This window comes from Cupressus sempervirens, chromosome 3 (assembly GCF_028749045.1).
Source record: "Cupressus sempervirens isolate cs-2001-9-10 chromosome 3, ASM2874904v1, whole genome shotgun sequence".
Lineage (NCBI taxonomy): Eukaryota > Viridiplantae > Streptophyta > Pinopsida > Cupressales > Cupressaceae > Cupressus > Cupressus sempervirens.
The window spans coordinates 1,119,230,699-1,119,247,591 of NC_143120.1; the positions used below are offsets into that span (position 1 = coordinate 1,119,230,699).

The 16,893-nt window shown below is 35.2% G+C and overlaps 1 protein-coding gene across 1 annotated transcript in view; it reads right to left on the reverse strand.

Moving 5' to 3' along the window:
* The window catches only part of LOC149570726 (disease resistance protein Roq1-like), a 48,665-nt gene extending 37,940 nt beyond the window's left edge, over nt 1–10,725 (reverse strand). Inside the window, exon 1 of the mRNA XM_089817259.1 lies at nt 10,496–10,725. Coding sequence (XP_089673385.1) covers nt 10,496–10,725 — 230 coding nt within the window. The remainder of the gene's footprint in view (nt 1–10,495) is intronic.
* Between the last annotated feature and the right edge of the window lie 6,168 nt (nt 10,726–16,893).

Consider the following 16,893-nt stretch of genomic DNA (forward strand, 5'->3'; position numbering starts at 1 on the left):
TGATCTGTAAAATCAAGATGTGGTAGGAGCAAAGATGCAAAAACTGCCCAAGAATTAACTCTTGAATTGAATTCCCTTGGTACTGCTATAATTGAGAAAGCATCCAAACTCTCAATTTCATCCCACTCCTTATTACAATGATTTTTCAATCTTGAGTTCTTTACCACATATTGGTTTTTGACTTGCCTTACCACCAATTTTGCATCTCCTTGATCTTTGAGTATCTTGATCCCTTTTTGTTTTGCTGTGATTATGCCAAGGAGAAGGGCTTTATACTCTGCATTATTGTTGGTATTCTTGAAATCTAGCTTGTATTCAAAACAAATTTTTTCTCCACTAAGTGATGTCAAAACCACTCCTGCACCTGAACTGGCATGGGCACAACTGTTGTGAAATTCTAAAGTCCACAGCTATTCACTATTATCTTGCTTTGATTCTTCGTGAATGTCAGGAGTATCTAAAAATAACATATAATTACCAAATTGTATTTCTTGATATAATATTTGAGACCTAGGATCATCTGATTTTAGGACAATGAACTTTTCTTTTTCTTCCAATATTAGTTTGTCCTTCTTGTTCCCAACTAGAAAAATAGCATAGGACTAGTCTAATTTTATCTCTCCCCTCATGTATTTGCAAAAAATTATGCTTAGGAGCATTCCATAATTTGCAAGGATGTCTGCCACTAGGATGGTAAGTTTAATCCTTTTGGAAGGGTAGGCAGCTAGACCAACTTGAGTGTCCTTTATTTGTTTGAGAAAGGGTACTTGTTTTGCATCCATTGAGTAATAATGACCAAAGGTGTTAGTTAGTGGAAGACTTAGAGCTTTAGCTATAGATGCAGACATCACATTATCAGAAGCCCCTAAGTCTATGATGCAAATAATCAACCTTTTTCCATTAATAAACAAGGAAATGTAGAAAGGATCTAGTTTTTTATTGGAATAAGTAACTAAGATCACAAACTCTTCTTTTTTTAAAAATTTAGGTAGTGCAAGATCTTCATCAATCAAAGGAGTTCCACTTATAATAGCTTTTTTTTAATGATCAATGTTAACATTAATACTAACATGTCCTCCATCTTTATTATAATTCTCAACTAGCCTTTGCAATTGATGGGGATTAGACTTTAAGTAATCTAGTGGAGATATCTGAATTCTCACCTCTTCACAATATTTTATTATATCAAAGGAATTAGATGACTTGTAGCTTTGTGCTCTTTTTGTGAAGTTGAAGGTACCATGTCATTGTCTTTATTTTCTTTATTTGATGATGCATGATTTTTAGCAGGCACTACATTGGAGTATTGATTCTTATTCTTCTGGATCCTAGTCATGACTATCAACTAAGGTTTTATTCTCCTCCAATTTTTTATTCTAATTCATACTTCAAATAAAAGTTTTTAGAGTTGCCACAAGGAGTATGATCATCTTCACTTTCTAGATATTCCACTGTTTGTTCTTTATTCTCCACCATCTATTTGTACTTGATCATGTTAGCACATGTATCCCCATCATGATCTATCCTTAAGTGGAAAGAACACATGTATTCTATCTCTTTGGAGCAACCTCAATTGCTAACCTCTATTGAGCAAGTAGTATTTGCAACATCTTACCTCTATTTGGATGTCTAGAACCTTCTTGATAAGGCTGATGGAAAGAATGAGTAGGCCTATTGATTTGTTTCTTCAATGGAATAACCTCATTATACAACTTTTGGAGCATGGCTTCTGTGTTATTTGAAGTGCTGGCTGCATTACCTAAGGTTCTAGATTGAAGTTATCTCTTCCATTTACCAAAGGCTATCATGCCATCTTACATCTTGGCAGCTAACATTTGGGTAGCTTGTAAATTTGCTACATTTTCTCTCCTAATTTGATATCCCAAATCAAGAGGCATAAAGCTGATGTAGAAAGTCTTCTTATCATCATCTATTGGTGCACTTGTAATAGGTATTGTCTTGATGAATTTTTTAAACTTTGCATTAAAATCCCTCATAGAAACAAATGGTTCCTTCTTTATTTGTACCAATTGTAGCAACAACACTTGTGCATCTTCTATACTTTTGTAGCATTCTTCAAACCTCTACTTCATGTGATTCCAATCTATGATGTACCTTGTAGGTAAATCTTGAAACCAATCAGCAACACCTATTAGAAAGGACAGGGTTGTCGTTGCACCAAAAGATTGACCTATTAATGCCTGATACAACCAATAGCCTTATAGAGCCATAAAAGGTGGTTAAGCCATTTTGCAAATCTTGTGAGGGACACTGACCCACTTCCAACAATCCCCCTCATAGCATCACTCACTGTGGCTGGTAGGATTCAAATTTGTGACCAAGCTCTAATACCAATTGTTAGAAAAGACAAGGTTGTCATTGCACCAGAAGATCGACATGATAATGCCTAGTACAACCAATAGTCTTATAGAACTGTAGGAGGTGGTTAAGCCATGTTGAAAATCCTACAAGGGATGCTATCCCACTTCCAACAACATCATCTAGAAGAGTATCCACAAACATCCCAATTGCCACATCTTCATGTTGAGGATTCATGACACCACAAGCTTTATGAAAAGAACTTAAATGTTGTTCCATAGAAATTGTGCCATCACCATTGTATATTGGGTAATTTTTCCTTGATGCTCTTAGAAAGTCATGATTAGCTCCAAGAGAAAGAGGACCAATTGCATTTCCCTAAGGGACTATCATAGCTACTGGTATAATGATATGATTTTTTTGGAAAGTGACTGAAATGGGGAGTGTTGCACCAATAAAAAAAAAATAAAAATTAGGAGGAATAGAAGTTCTAGCAACAATGGGAGAAGAAGATTGAATTCTCTTCATTCTAGTAGGAACAACTATAGACAAGTGAGTATCTTGGAGTTTCTTAGCCACATATTCCCTTGTACATGCTCTTCCTTGTTTGCAAATATCTACTAGAATAGGAAAGTTGGCCTTCTTGAGTTCCTCGTATATTGGGTCAATTCTTCCTCTTTCCTTGGCATTCCTAGTATACTTGGAATCCAAGGTGTATCAAATTCTTAGAAAATTATTTTTTGAGTTTACCTTAAACTTGGTGATCAAGGAAACTATACCAATATTCAACTTTGAATTAGCTTCTTCTCTCTAGTAGGTTGAGGTCGTAATACTAGTATTAGATTCTTATGGAAAATAACTTACTTCCACAAGACCTTTCTTGAAACTCAAAATATATATGGAATTAGAGTACAAACTAATTGTGAAGGAAAATTCTTCAGACCTCTTTCATTTGAATTCTCCCCAGAAGAGTCACCAAAAAATGTTGGTTAAGAGCTTATTCTATGAAAAATTCTAATCTAAGAAAGACATAATTCATTGCACATAATTACAAGTCCTAAGGGAGCTATACCTTGTAATTTAGAGGGCAGTGATAGAACACATATAGTGACCCATTTTTTGGTGACATCCTTTTGTTTCTCCAAAACAATGGGCCTTAAAAGAGTCAAATTATAAAATCAAATAAGAGAGCAAACTATTAACCAATAGTCCACTAGACTACAACTTTTTGAAAATATCTACTGTAGATACTCTTTCATCCTCAAGTTTTTTATTTGATTCTTGCAATTTATCCTTGAGTTATTTGAATTTTATATTTGTATCTATATTAACATGATTCATAATATCACTACATTTTTTATCGATTTGTTTCAATTGTTTCTTCAACTTCTTGAGTTCTACATCTCTCTCTAGATTTAAATCACTTAAGAGTTTATTGCTTTCTTCCAAGTATTCCTTAAGTATTTTCTTCTAGAGAGGAAGTACTTGTAATCATCTTCTCTATTTATTGACACCTTCTATCTATTGCTTTCTCCTTTTCCTTTGTATTTTCTACATCTTCTTTTAACTTTTCAATTGCCTTCTCCCACCCTTTTTTCTCTCTCCATCTTGAATAGTGAAATCAACTATTTCAGCTTGATCTCATGATTTCCTTCAATTCATTCTCATAATGTCACTCAAAAACATCTAAATTCTGACACTTTGTCATCACAAAATTATTCGGTTTCTATAAAGCTTTCTGGCTTGGCATCAATTATTTTTCATTTTCAATGCTAATTCTCAGTCAACACTAGATTTTCTTAGCACTAACTATAGCTCAGTTGCCACTAGCATTTCTCAACATTCCTTAGCCTTTTACTCTATTGCTTAGCTTGGCTTAGATTTCTTGACATAAACAATCACTTTTCTTTATCAAAGTCTATCTAATCAAATATCTATTGTAACTCCCTTTTCATAACTCAAAATTTTCTTTAGATGCTATTGTTATGAGAAACTTCTCAAATCCTCTTCATTAATCAAATAGATATGACATTTAGATTAGGTACTAAAGTGGCTTATCAATAGATTTGACATCAATGAGAAAACAACAATTGTTCCAATTGTAAGTTTCCAACAATCTCCCTCTTTGGCATTGATGGAAACATCTCAATATCTCAATATGTAGCAATACCACTTGTTACCATACAATCCAACATATTTCACTCTGATTCTCTTTTCTAATTTTCTCTTTCTGAAAAAATACTCCCTCTTTGATAATATGTCCCTCTTTGATGTCTGTGTGTGTGTGTGTGTGTGTGTGTGTGTGTGTGAGAGAGAGAGAGAGAGAGAGAGAGAGAGAGAAAGAGAGAGAGTGTAGTAATTTCTCCTTTTTTAATCTCCCACTATAGTAATCTCTCCCTCTTTCACAATAATGCCAAATATATTTAACATTTTGAGTTTCAAACTCTTCATACATATAAATTATGTAGATTTTGCATGTCTGGCTAATTCTTGTCATATGTTTATGACTGATGTATTATGATACACTAAAATATCTACCTCAAGAATGTCCCAAAGTAGAGATAGATTGCATCACCATGTAGGATATTCTAATTAGCACATGTGATGCAACACACCTTGTTAGTTTAAGTAGTTGTGGTTAGGGGAATGATCCCTGGTTTACCTCTAAGATATTCACGAGCATCTTTAGGTAAGGGTTTTATCAATCTGTCAACAATTTTTTATTTAGTATTCACATATTCCAGCTTCACTTATTTGTCTTGAAATAATTCCCTTAAATAGTGATACTTGATTGCAATGTGCTTTGTCCTAGTGTGCATCACTAGATTCTTTGAAATATTGATAGAACTTGTGTTATCACAACAGATAACCACTGGATTTGTAATTTCTTCTTTCACACCTTTCAATAATTGTTTGATCCACATAATATTTAAATAGTTTACTACAACTACCACATACTCGGCTTCAGCTATTGATTGGGAAATACAATTTTTCTTCTTGCTTGTACATGACACCAATCTCTTTCCTAGAAAGAATGCACCTCCATTAGTGCTTTTTCTATCATCAATATTTACTACCCAATATGAGTCAATAAACATGTTTAGTTCAAACATATTATTTCTTTTGTAATAAAATCCATATTCTTTCATACCTTTTAGATATCTCATGATCCTTTTCACAGCCATCATGTGATTCTCTTTAGGATTTTCTGAAAATCTAGTGACTATCACAACTGGCAAAGCTAAATCTAGTCTTCTATGAATAACATACTCTAGGTTTCCAATCATGGATATGTATAGGGTCTGGTTCACATTAGTAGAATCATTAGTCTTAGGTAGCTTATGTCCTGTAGACATAGGTGTACTCATTGTCCTAGAATCCTCCATACCAAAAGTCTTTAGTATCTCTTTGATATTTGGATTGTGTAGTGAAAATACCAAACTTTAGTTGACATACTTTTAATCCAACAAAGAATTTGACTTCACCAAACATAGACATTTCAAATTCCTTCTTCATTTCAACAATAAATGATTTGCATAATTTTAGTTGTACATATATTTTTCTCTTATTTTTTAATTGAAATAAGAAGTCATGCAAAGACACTAATATTTCTTGTGATTCTTGTTATTAAATTTTCCAAATTTGATTGAAATCTTGTTATAAGAAATTATCATTTATTTTGAAATGATAGAATATGAAAAATGAAAAGCACCTATCTTAAATAAAGAAGACGTGGAAAATGTTGATAAGAATAATAATCCTCACAATGCAACTAAGAGGGGGGTGAATCAACTTTGTGCCATATTACAAACTTTACGATTCTCAACTAAATCACCTATGAAATATATAGAAATTTAAACCAAGATGAACAAGAATGTGAGTTATATAATTGTAATAGGTACCATGTGTACCTGAGAATTGGTTTATGTAATTTATTATGCATTGAGGAAGTCCTAATAGGCTTAATTACTTTTTGTAACTAATATTAAGGAAAGTAATTCCTTTATTGTAATGCATAGTATGGTGGATAATATAGATGCAATCCTTGATGCTAGATATCACAGTAGAGCTAAATATTTGGTTAGATGCTTTGGTAGAGGTATGAGTGGCATATATGATTAATCATTATACACTTTAATGCATATGTAAAGTAAATTTAGTTGCCATCAAAGGTAGATTTAACCTTTCTCTTTTTTTAGACAATGAGACATATTTATGGTAGATTTAACCTCCCTCCTCCAAGCAGAGTGCTCAAGTAGTGAACCTTTTGTTCTCATGAACTTCTAATAGGGTTGTGAACCTTTTAATAGGGGTCCCACCATTTAATAACAAGGACTTATCCTTTATTAGAGACTTTTATTTTAGCAAGTACTAATATTTTAAATGCTTTGAATTGACTCCCTACTAGATTAGGTCTCTTAGTTCAAGGGGATTTTTATATTAGTACATGATCTTGTGGATATCATCCCCACCAAGGTTTTTCCCTTAAAGGTTTTCCTCCAAAATAAATATTGTTTCATATGTTGTTGGCTTATACCTTGTTCATCTTGGTTTACATTTCTATATATTTCATTGGTGATTTGGTTGAGAATCCTAAAGTTTGTAAATATGGCACACAATTGATTCACCCCCCTCTTAGTTGTATTGTGAGGATTATTATTCCTATAAAAAATTTCCATATCTTCTTTGTTTAAAATAAGTGCTTTTCATTTTTCATATTCTATCATTTCAAAATAAATGATAATTTCTTATAACAAGCTTTCCAGTCAAACTTGGAAAATTTAATAACAAGAATCACAAGAAATATTAGTGCCTTCTCATGGCTTCTTATTTGAAGTAAAAAACAAGTGCCACACAGTGGCATGTATTTGCCATAATTTATAATAGTTTAATTAGATGGAGTAACAAAGTTAAAAATTTGGTAAAATTTGATATAACTTTATTAATATTATAAAACTTGATTAATTTTTAATTTTTTAAAATTATACTTTTACATTAAAAATCTAATTTTGATTTAGAAAAAAAAAATTGAACAAAAAAATTATAATTAAATATAAATGTGATCGTACTATTATAACTAATTAAGTTGTATCTTAAAGTATTGATATTTTATTTAAAGATAAAAAATTGTATTATATATATATGATGAATAGTCCTTTTCTATTAATAAAATATACTAAGAATACAATTCACAAAAAAGGGGCCAGGGGATACAAGATCACCCCACAAAAGAGTTCACATGGCCAAAACCGGACTTAAAAACACAGCCTCAGCTAGAAACAACAACTATTCATCAAAAAAAGAAAAGAATAAACAACCTCAGGCTACCAAGGTAGTGCCAGTCGAGGAAGGAGGATCATCTTTATCAAGAAATCCCCATGGATAAGTGGGATTGTGGGGTAGACTGGGAACATTCTAGCCATCATAAGTAGCAGTAGGATTAGGGCCAGCCTCTGCATCCTAAACCTCTAGCCGCGGAGGAGAAAACGCCAAAGCTAGGTGAGGAAATTTCCTAGATTACACCTGCCAAGGCCCATGAGGAGGAGCCAGGGACTAGCCAAAACCACCGCAAGGTAGAGAAGTAGAGCGGTGCCTCCATCCGCCATCACCACCACTAGGAGAGCAATGGCGAGAAGCTTGGGAGCGCAGTGTGTGCGAGTGGCAGCCTAAGGACTAGCGGTGAGAATAGTGGCCATGAGGCATAGAGGCATCAGTTGAGGCATCCAAAGGAACTCTGGCAATGGTGCAAGGAGCATTGCCCTAGTGATTTAACAATTCTTGTAAGTGAACAACTTCTAGGGAAACTTTATTAGCTTGCACCTTGATCTGCATAACCACATTGTTACAAATGCATGCCTTAGTGTACATAGCAATGTTAACATCCAAAAAACTGTGAGTGAATAGAAAAGCATTCTTATCTTTCCACAGAGAAAACAAAATTTCCATCCTGAAGGTATGCCAAATCTGAGTGAATTTCCTAGGAATTTTGGGGGAATCACCCAACAGGATCATGTGCCATGAAAATGGTTTGGGCTTAAAAGGCTTGAAAAAATCATGAATCCAGTGCCAATAATTTTGAGCATGCTTACAAAACCAAAAAATATGCAAAAAGGACTCAGGTTGACCACAAAAGGGGCATTTGGGATCAAGAACCCAAATGTGCTTGAGCCAAGGCCCCAAGGGAAGACCTTGTAAGGCAAGGCACCAAGAAAAGTGGGCAATCTTGGGTTCTGTAATAGCACTCTAAATGGTGTCAAAATGTTTTCTCCATTGAGAAAGTGAAGATTGCAAATGCCACTGCTGGTTAAGCATGTCAACCATTGAAAGATGGGGAAAGAGCCATCTGTGTCCCATATTGGGCTTATAATTGGCAAATGGTGTGGCAGGATATCACTTTCAATCATGCCACCAAGGCTAAACAGACTGAATCACCACCTTATGAACTAGGTGCACAGGGATGGAAGATAGTAGAATGTCAAAAGTCTTTTGATATGTACTAATAAGGCGGTACTGAACTTGCATACCTTCCCATGACCTGAAACTCATAGTGACTCTTGAAAAGAGATCCTTAGGAGTTTAGATGCCATGTTTGAAAAAACACAGAGTATTGGCACCTTGAATCTTGGTGAGAGGAGTACCCTGAATTGCAAATAGGGGAGACCACCAAATGTTCTGTTGATTCAAGGAGAGCCCATTGCGAAACTCATCTCCAACCCAACAAAGCCACGGCTTAAGAGCTTCCCAGGCTTTCCAGATTCTCTTAATAACAAATGAGCCTTGAATGGCCATTGGTTCACACATAATGAGAAGGGTTTGAAAACCAATCCCCTTCCACACAGACCTGTTAATAGGGAAGCCAAAAAAAATGCAGTGCCTCACCAAAATCTTCCAGGCTTCGTCCCCAAAAATAGCTCAAATAATCCATTTTGCACAGAGAGAAAGGCCCTATTTCTAAGTGGAAAGCAGGCCAAGACCACCAGACTCCCTTGGGAGACAACAAAAATCCCAAGCAACTCTATGAAAACCATGATGGTTAGAACCAGAAGCCCAAAGAAAATCTCTAAGCAAACATTCTAGCTTGAGATAGGAAGCTTTGGAGGGTTCCCAACATGAAGAATAGTACACATGAGTGGTGGCCAGAATCTTAGAATAAAGTTGGAATTTACCAACAAGAGAAAGTGGCTTGGTGATCCAATAGTCGAGCTTTTTGCTAATCTTGGCAAGCACAACATTCCAAAGCTCCACAGAAGAGGCCTGGAAGGCAAAGGGAATGCCAAGAAAGTAGAAGATTTTCCTGTGAGTAACCCATTTCCACTGGAACTAGCTGAGCCAAGGTGGAGCTAACAAAAAAGACTGGCGATAGCAGAGCATTTTATGCCATTGGATGGCAGAGCCATAGGCTTGACAAAAGGTGTCTAGACAATTTAAAGTATTTTTAAATTTTTCTTCATCCTCAAGAAGCATAAGAAAGATATCATTAGAAAAATGACCATTGATTAACTGGGAGGAAGATTCAGGAAAGGAAATTCCATGAACCAACCCTAAAGACACAGAATGAGCTAGTGAATAGCCAAAACCTTCAGTAGCAAGGACATAAAGCACTAGAGCTAGAGGGCAACCTTGCCTGATTGAATGAAAAAGTCCAAAAGCCTCAGATTGTGAATTATTGATGGTAATGAAAGCATTAGCATCACCAAAGAACATCTCCACAGATTGAAGAAAATTGGGACCAAAACCCAGAGCCTGAAGCATAACTAAGATGAAGGGCCATTCAATGTGATCATAGGTTTTAGCAAAATCTATCTTTAAAAATATATCTTGTTACTTGGACTTGCGAGCCCATTTCATACCTTCCCAAAAAATAATGATGTTGTCAAGAATATATCTAGACTTGATGAAGCTAGTTTGCTCAGCCCACAGAATTAAAGGCAACATGTGCTTGATTTTGAGAGAGAGTACCTTGGCAATGATCTTATAAGACACATTCAGAAGGGTAATGGGCCTCTAATTGCATATGTCCTTAGGATCACTAGCTTTAGGTATGAATTTGATATTCCCTTTATTTATTATCGCTCATAAGCTTTTATTATGATATGCTTTGAGATAGACTTTGTGTAGGATAGGACCTATTTTTTCCCACAGGTGTTTGTAAAATTCATAGGGAAAGCCATCACACCCAGGAGACTTGTCATTTTCCATGGAGGAAACTGCCTCTTTAAGGTCTCTTAGGGAAAGAAGTTTCTCACAAAAAGAATATTTCTCAACTGCAAGGCGATTTGGAGTAACAGAGATACACTTTCTGAGAACTTCCTCCTGAGAAATTAAGTTTCCTTGCGAAGCAAAGAAATTCTCATAATGATGAATGAATGCTTGTAGGATGTCAGGGAGACTGGAAAGAACAACCATTCCCTATTTGATCTTTTTAATCCCAACATTGGTATGACGGACCCAGAGAGCCCGAAAGAACTCCTTCAAGGCTTTATCGCCAACCTCCAACTAGTGGAGATGGGCCTTGATTTGAGCTCCGTGGGCAGCATAGTTGTCAGCAATTTTCTTGCCATGGTGAAGCTTGGCAAGGTGAATTTGCAAATCCACATCAAAGGGGTTGAAGGTGAGAGCCTCAAAGGCTTTTTTGAGGGTGAGGGTGTTGGCTTCATAAGAGTGTTTCCTGAAAATTGCCAGCTAGTGCCCATAGATGCGCAAAAACTGAGTAGTTCTGGTAATGGTAGCATTCCACCATTGAATCCATCCCTGCTAGGATGGTGGACATGGCTCCAAATTCCAGATATGTTTGATATGCGAGATGGTGGAAGCATGCAGCATCACAAACATATTGAGGAAGAACTAAGACTTTGCCACATTGGGGACAACTGTTTGCTAAGAAATGACAAAATAGATGGGATAGTGGTCGGATAACGTCACATCTGTCAGGGGAATGACAGGAAAATCTTGATCTTCAGAAAAAGAGAAAAAAGATTACATAGAGATCATAGCATGATCAAGACATTTTAAAATGTGATCAAATTGAGCTTGAAAGTTGGACCAAGTGTGCCAGACACCACTACCCTAGCAGTAGTTTGTATTGGGATAAAAAAGGCCCAATTTATTTCGCATGTAGTACCAGGCTTCTCTTTCCCTAGCTGTCCACCGAAGGGGCAGAATGCCATCTTTGTCAGATGCCACTTCAACCATATTGAAGTCCCCATACATGACCCAAGTAGCAGGAGGCAAGTTTTCAGCTAGCCAAACCCACATCTGGGACCTTTCCACAACATCATTAGAGGCATAAACATTAATGACTCCAAAAGAATGATTGTGAATATAAAACAAAAGCCAGATAATTCTATACGTGGGGTCAGAACCATGCGAAATAATAGCAAAATGAAGGTGAGGTGATAGGAGAGTAACTACACCACGTCGACCAGGTTTATGCTAAGAGGAAAACATAACGCCATCCTACCAAATGATGTGGCACGCAGCAAAAAGTATGAAACTAGAAATCTTAACTTCTTGCAGGTAGAGAAAATCTAAATTACTAAGTCTATGATGGGTGTCCCAGACATAGAATTTCCTAGGGAGGTCTGAAAGACCTCAAACATTCCAAGAGAGGAAGTTCATGAGAACTCTTCCATATCATCCTCATCCTCAAGAGAGGAGTAGCTATTCTGCAAGAAGGTAGAAATCAAGTGGAAGTCAGATGGGAAATCCTCTGACCTTACAGCCTATCGTTTCACTTCTAGTATCTCCGCATGTCTAGGAGGATAGCGAGAATGCCTTGTTGTTGATGGCATGATGGAAGAAACTGCAAGAGGAGCACGAACCCCAGCCAAGGCAGAAACCTTGGCAGCCGCCTTAATACCCTGTGTACTAGTAGGGACATTATATGTTATTCATAAAATATAATCACAAGTTATTGTAAAAGAAAAATATTTTATTAAAATAATTGTATAGTAACATATTATTGATATAATGGTTTTACATAACAAAATATTTTTACATTCTAAAATATGGGGTAGTGCTTCCTCAAAATCTGCTCCTATAAGACCCAAATTTATAAGCCAATGAAATTCAAGTAAAATAAATTTTTAACTTTTAAAAATTAAAAATATCATAAATAAACATTACAAAAATTAAAAGTTACAATTAAAATTAAAAATACATACATCTAATTGGTTAAGATAGAAAAGTTTAATAACTAGTTAAGTACAATTGATTGCAATAGTATAACCTACGACAAATACAATAAGAGAAAAATATATGTCCAACTAAAATTTTGAATTGTATATTACTCTTACAACACAAAAGAAGAAAATTAAAGAAACACAAACTCTACACATTATCTCTTTGCTTTAGTATTATACACTTGTTTCAAATGTGGTCACCAACTCAAAGTTTACAATATCAAAACTGAAAAAATAATTATAACTTTAAACATTAGAAATAACTCAAACTCTACACAATTGGGTTTGAATCCCTTTTATAAAATATAATAATATTCACAATCAATTTTCAAAAATATTTATAACATGATAACTTGAATTAGCACATTCTTTCAAAACAACTTGCTCCTCTTATTGACTAAAATTTGACTTACTTCTAGACCCAATGTTTTAGAGTACTACCAAAAATTGGTAGAGTTCTGTTGAATTGCAAATAAATCTTTATTTAAAATAAGCCTTCTTGTATTTATAGAGGAGAGTGAATGAAAAAAAGTTTGGAGGTTTCTAACTATTTATTGACATATTCAATAAATTGCAGTCCTATCTAATGTAGTTACACATAATAGCATTTTATAATTTTGCATGTGATAATACATGGATATTATTACACCACAGTTGAAACTATATTAAGTACATTGACAAGAGACATATATTATTGCATCATCCTCTATCAAAGAGGTCTTCATTTCACTAACTTTTGAGATTCTAGAATCTTCAAAATTATACATGGGTCAAAGAGTCTTTAGAATATAACACTTTTACCTTTAAATTTGATGACATCAACTAATCAATTGTCTTTATTCTAATCCTTGAATAAAAATTGTTCATAATCCTACTTGTCTTTGTCCTTCATTTATGATATTTTACTTCATTTTCTTGTGTGAGGTAGTCTTGTTTCTTTGTGGATTTTTTTCTATAAAGATAATTTAAGAATTGTAAATCATAAATAAGAGCATCTGTAATGACATTGTGTTGCAGGACCACCTAAGATTCATTTTTGGGTTTTTCTTGTCTAGAATTTAGCCAAGTCTTATTTTCTTGTTTTGGCCTTAGTTGGTCTTTAATGTTTGAGGGCTAGTGGATTTGGTCAGTTCAATCTATGGTTGTCCATTTTGGTATGAAGCGTGTTGGGTTCCTAGGTCTTAGGACTAGGACTTTGGGTTTTTGTGCCCAAAATGATATGAAAAGTTTTCATTTGTGACAGGGATTACTTTAGTGGCTAATCTTTGCCTTTTGGCGATCCCGCCTGATGGGTCAATCGTCATTTGGTAAATATTTATCATATTTGGGTCCAACTACATCACCAGATATTTATCATATTTAGGTCCAACACCTGGGGTGGTCACCCATTAGTTATCACATGATTGGTCAAAAATATTGGTGCAATTGCCAATGTGATATACAGTTTGGATACATTTATTTTAAACATATCGCCAGCCTTTGCATGTTGTTTCTTATTGGCCGATGTTATTTTTCCATTACTACAACCATATTAATTTTTCCTTGGGTTGGGTGTTACCAACCATTTTACCAATGTATGTCAATCACCCACCCCATTTAGCCAATTGTTTCCTACTCTAGGCTTGCATCGAAAGGTGCATTTCACCTGCATTTGACATTCTTGCTTGTTAATCCCACCTAATTCGCCAACCTAGATTGGACTATAAGAAAGTATTATTCTACACAATTCTCTATTTTCTGGTCTAGAGATCGATATTTCTTATTGCTACTGAACTTTCAGAGTGTTGAGTGCATTGGCCATTGACTCGTGGACCCTAGTTTTTGTAAAAGGCAAGTGATTTTTAAATTATTTTGTAAGTGGTACTGGTTTTTTTTTTAGTTTCACTATCCAGTGTCCGCTAGTGACTGGACACCTTAGATGCTAAGATAGCCTATAGGTATTAGGTTTGTGAATTATATTGGGTAGTACCGTAGACTGTAGTACTGTAGTAGTAGTACCCTTTTTTTGAGAATGAATCATATTATTTTTATTATATGTAGTCTTAGTAGTTAAGTCTTTTGGTCAACTAAGTTGATATTTTTTTGCAACCTTTATCAGAGAGGCCACCATTACAAAAACACAGAACCATAGCGGCATATTTTGGTGGTGGAAATGTTGGCAACCTACAAGATTCACAAGTTAGATCTCCAGTGGTTACTGAAAAAGGAGATTCATCACAAGTTGGACCCTTAGACAGTATTGAAGTTCAAGTTGGTGAACCTGATATCTTAGTCAAGGATGAACTTGAACAAGATCTGGAGAAACTTCCCCTAAGTAGGGAGTCACAAACTAAGATTATAGAATTGGAGTCAGTCCTAGACCAGTCAGTTGAGAAAACCAAAATTGATTCCATAAATCAAGTTCATGCACAAAAGGGGAAAAGAAAACTGGAATCAAAGAAAGATCGATCTCGCTGGGATCTGTCCAAAAGGAATTTTTAGTTAAAATGGGTGGAAAAGTACTGGTTCATTGAACCAGTGCCCAATCCAAATGATGATGAGCCTCCTGTAGAATGCAGATGTAAGATTTTCACAGAGATAACAAAGAAGGAGAAGAGGCTGCAACTTAAAATTGATACCATAGAAAAGCATGTCGATAAAGTTTACAAGAAGGAAATTATAGATGGAGTTGATAAATCCGTGCTAACTTGGAAAACAAAGGAGAAGTGTCTGCATATCAGGAATGTTGAAATATACGAGTTACACCAGCAAATATGGGAGAAGCATTCTGTAGTAAAAGGTTCCATTGAAGATTTTATTGGGAAAGCAACGAAAGTGCAAAATATGGCAAAAGTAGTTCAATTAGGTGTAGTCTTTTGTCTATTGAGTAGAGGATGCCCTATGACAGACTACCCTACAATGACTGAATTATTGCGTCTTTTGAAAACTCGAAACTATCCTAACAGTCACTGGTCAATAAACAACGGGTGGGAATGGGCTAAATGTCTTGCGCAGGTTGAAATAGAAGATATGAAGGAATCTATAAAAAACTTAGATTTCATTGCATTGTCTCTAGATGAAGTTACAACAATTGATAATACTTCCTGGGTGTGTATGCATGTTTATACTGTAAACAATCTTTGTTGTCAACCATTTCTACTATCTATTGCTAAATTGAATCGTAGTACAACAACTGAAAACTTATATGAATTATTAAAGACTACTCTAATTGAATCTAGAGGTTTGGATAGCATGGAGATTGCCAAAAATTTGGTGTGTGTTGGAGCAGATGGTGCTTCGGTTATGCAAGGTCATAAAAGCGGTCTTTGCAAAAGGATCAAGAATGATTTGGCACCCTATGCTATTCCCATTCATTACATGGCCCATCAAATGAATCTAGCTTTTGGAATTGTCAGCAATTTTGGTTGTGTATGTAAAGTGGAATCTCTAATCAAAGAGATTTACCAATACTTCTGTCGAAGTCCAAAACGAGTTCGAGAATTTCAACACTTTGTTGCAAGACTTACTGATGGGAGAAAGCTTCTTAAAGACAATGATACCAGATGGATCTCTTTGGATGGACTAGCGCATCAAGTAATGTCTGAATACCCATCATTGCTTGGACTAATCCACTCTGTGCAAGATAGATTCCCTTGGCTATATTCAAGCCTAACTAATGTTAAGTTACTCTTAACTTTAGCAGCTATTCTCCCCATGCTATAGGACATGAGAAATATTATTAAAAAGGTTCAACAAAGAGCTATGTACATTGCAGAATATAATAAGCTGCATAAAATGACATGTAGTAGCTTGGATACTCTGTAGCGATTATTACCATTAAATGAAACAAAGTTTGCAGAGTGATTAGAAATCTCAGATTTGAACAATCCTGGGAACTTTTTACATATTGGTGCAAATGATGAGGTATATGCTAGGGCACGTGGAGTTGAAATACCAATGCAGTACTATGCCCACGTCAACCTCAACAAAGCAAGAAGCAAAGTTGAATCAAAAATAGAGAAGGTACTTTCATGTGTTACAAGTGAAGCCTTCAAGAGGATCAAAGACTCTATGCTTGACTCTCTCAAGCGAGTTTGCTACAATCTGTCATCAGAAATCAGATTTAGATTCCCTCTAGAGGAATTTTTGGAAGCAATGTCAATTATTTTTCCACAATATTGGTCTCTAAATAGTCCAACTAATTTTTGAAGAAGGATGACGACTCTGATTCAACATTTTTGCACACCCAAAGTAATCAATGGAATCACCATAAATGAAATTTTAGATGAAACTCGACTAAGAGATCAATCATACTCTTTTGCAAACATAATGAGGGAACAATATGTTGTTATGGAGAACCCAAATGAAGAGGGATCAGTAACAAAGCTTTGGAAAAACCTTGGTGAGAGAAATC